This window comes from Aplysia californica, unplaced genomic scaffold (assembly GCF_000002075.1).
Source record: "Aplysia californica isolate F4 #8 unplaced genomic scaffold, AplCal3.0 scaffold01740, whole genome shotgun sequence".
Classification (NCBI taxonomy): domain Eukaryota; kingdom Metazoa; phylum Mollusca; class Gastropoda; order Aplysiida; family Aplysiidae; genus Aplysia; species Aplysia californica.
Genome location: NW_004799010.1, coordinates 16,906 through 18,195, shown reverse-complemented (window position 1 = coordinate 18,195; position 1,290 = coordinate 16,906). Strand labels below are relative to the sequence as shown.

General features: G+C 41.1%; 1 protein-coding gene across 1 annotated transcript in view; it reads right to left on the bottom strand.

Annotated features, from left to right (window-relative positions):
• LOC106013989 (innexin unc-7) overlaps positions 1-126 on the bottom strand; it is a gene marked incomplete at both ends in the record, with an annotated part of 1,203 nt that extends 1,077 nt beyond the window's left edge. The window contains 1 exon segment of the mRNA XM_013090963.1: positions 15-126. Within this exon segment, the coding sequence (XP_012946417.1) occupies positions 15-126 (112 nt within the window).
• Between the last annotated feature and the right edge of the window lie 1,164 nt (positions 127-1,290).

Genomic DNA, 1,290 nt, shown 5'->3' with positions numbered 1-1,290 from the left:
AGCCCCTGTCTCACCTCTTCCCCCAGGAACAGAAGCAACAGCACCGGGTGGAGAGGAACTTCTTGGTGCGGACCACGGCGTTCCAGTTGAACTGTCTGTTGGCCTCCAGCCACCGGTCGATGTACTCTGACACAACACAAACATTGTCTTTGGTCCTTCTCTGTGTTGGTATATTATGAGTTATCTAGAAACACGGAACAAGCCTAATATAGGTAGGCTCTTCTCCGTGCTGCATGACTTTGCATTTTTAACCCTATCCGTACGCCATGGGGTCATTTTGTACCACCGGGGTTGTATTCTTCACATTTTAGAATACTTCTAGTTCGAAGATCTCTTTGAAACTTTCAGTATTTCTGAAAAAAAAAATCATTTTGACAGACTTCTATGCCAAGCGTACGGATTGGATTAACGAGTAAATTTCCTTTTTGAAAGTGGTGGCACAGAGTTCCCCACGTCGTATGGATACGATAGTAAAACACGACGTACGGATAAGGTTAAATTGTCCTGTCAGGTGTGTGTATGGGGGGGGGGGGCACAAATATTTTGTACAGGTTTGAAATGGCACAAAATTAAAGAAGGTGGAAAAAAGACGGTCACCTATTAAATGAGGCACTCCCAACCCCATTTACCATAATATGTATGTATATATACAAATGTATATACAAGTATACATATATATCACGCCTACAATTATATAAAGTAATAATAATGGTGTTGCAGTGAACTGTCTGTTGGCCTTCTGCGACTGGTCTGACACAACACAAACATTTTTCTATTGCCCTTTTCAGAACAGTCATGACTGTCTAAGACGGCCACTCATGGTCGAATATAAAAACGATTGTCTCAGCCAGGTGGAAATCTTACACAGTCAGTGTCATTATACTGTTTGACAAAAAAAAAGTGGGGGGGGGCCAATTGTATACATCTGTCCCTGCGGTTTTATGCAAAGAAAATTCTGAAATTATGCAAACTGATCCCAAAAATGTGATATTATGCGATTCTGTTAGGTTTAACAAAGAATGATAAAGGAAAATAATCAGAAATTATACAAAAAGTGATCAAATTTTGCTTAATGCATAAAACCCCGGGTACAGATAGGTGGCCCTTACAGCTGGTTAAGCTGTATTTGTATATAGTGCAATGTATTATATAACATCTCTCTTGTGTATTACACCAGTGAAAAGGATGCACCTCCTTTTAGCGAGCAGGTGGACGACTGTCTATCTCTCTACCCCACCCCCTACTCCAAAAGCCTGATCAACTGCCCATTCGAAAGAAAAATAGGGGGGG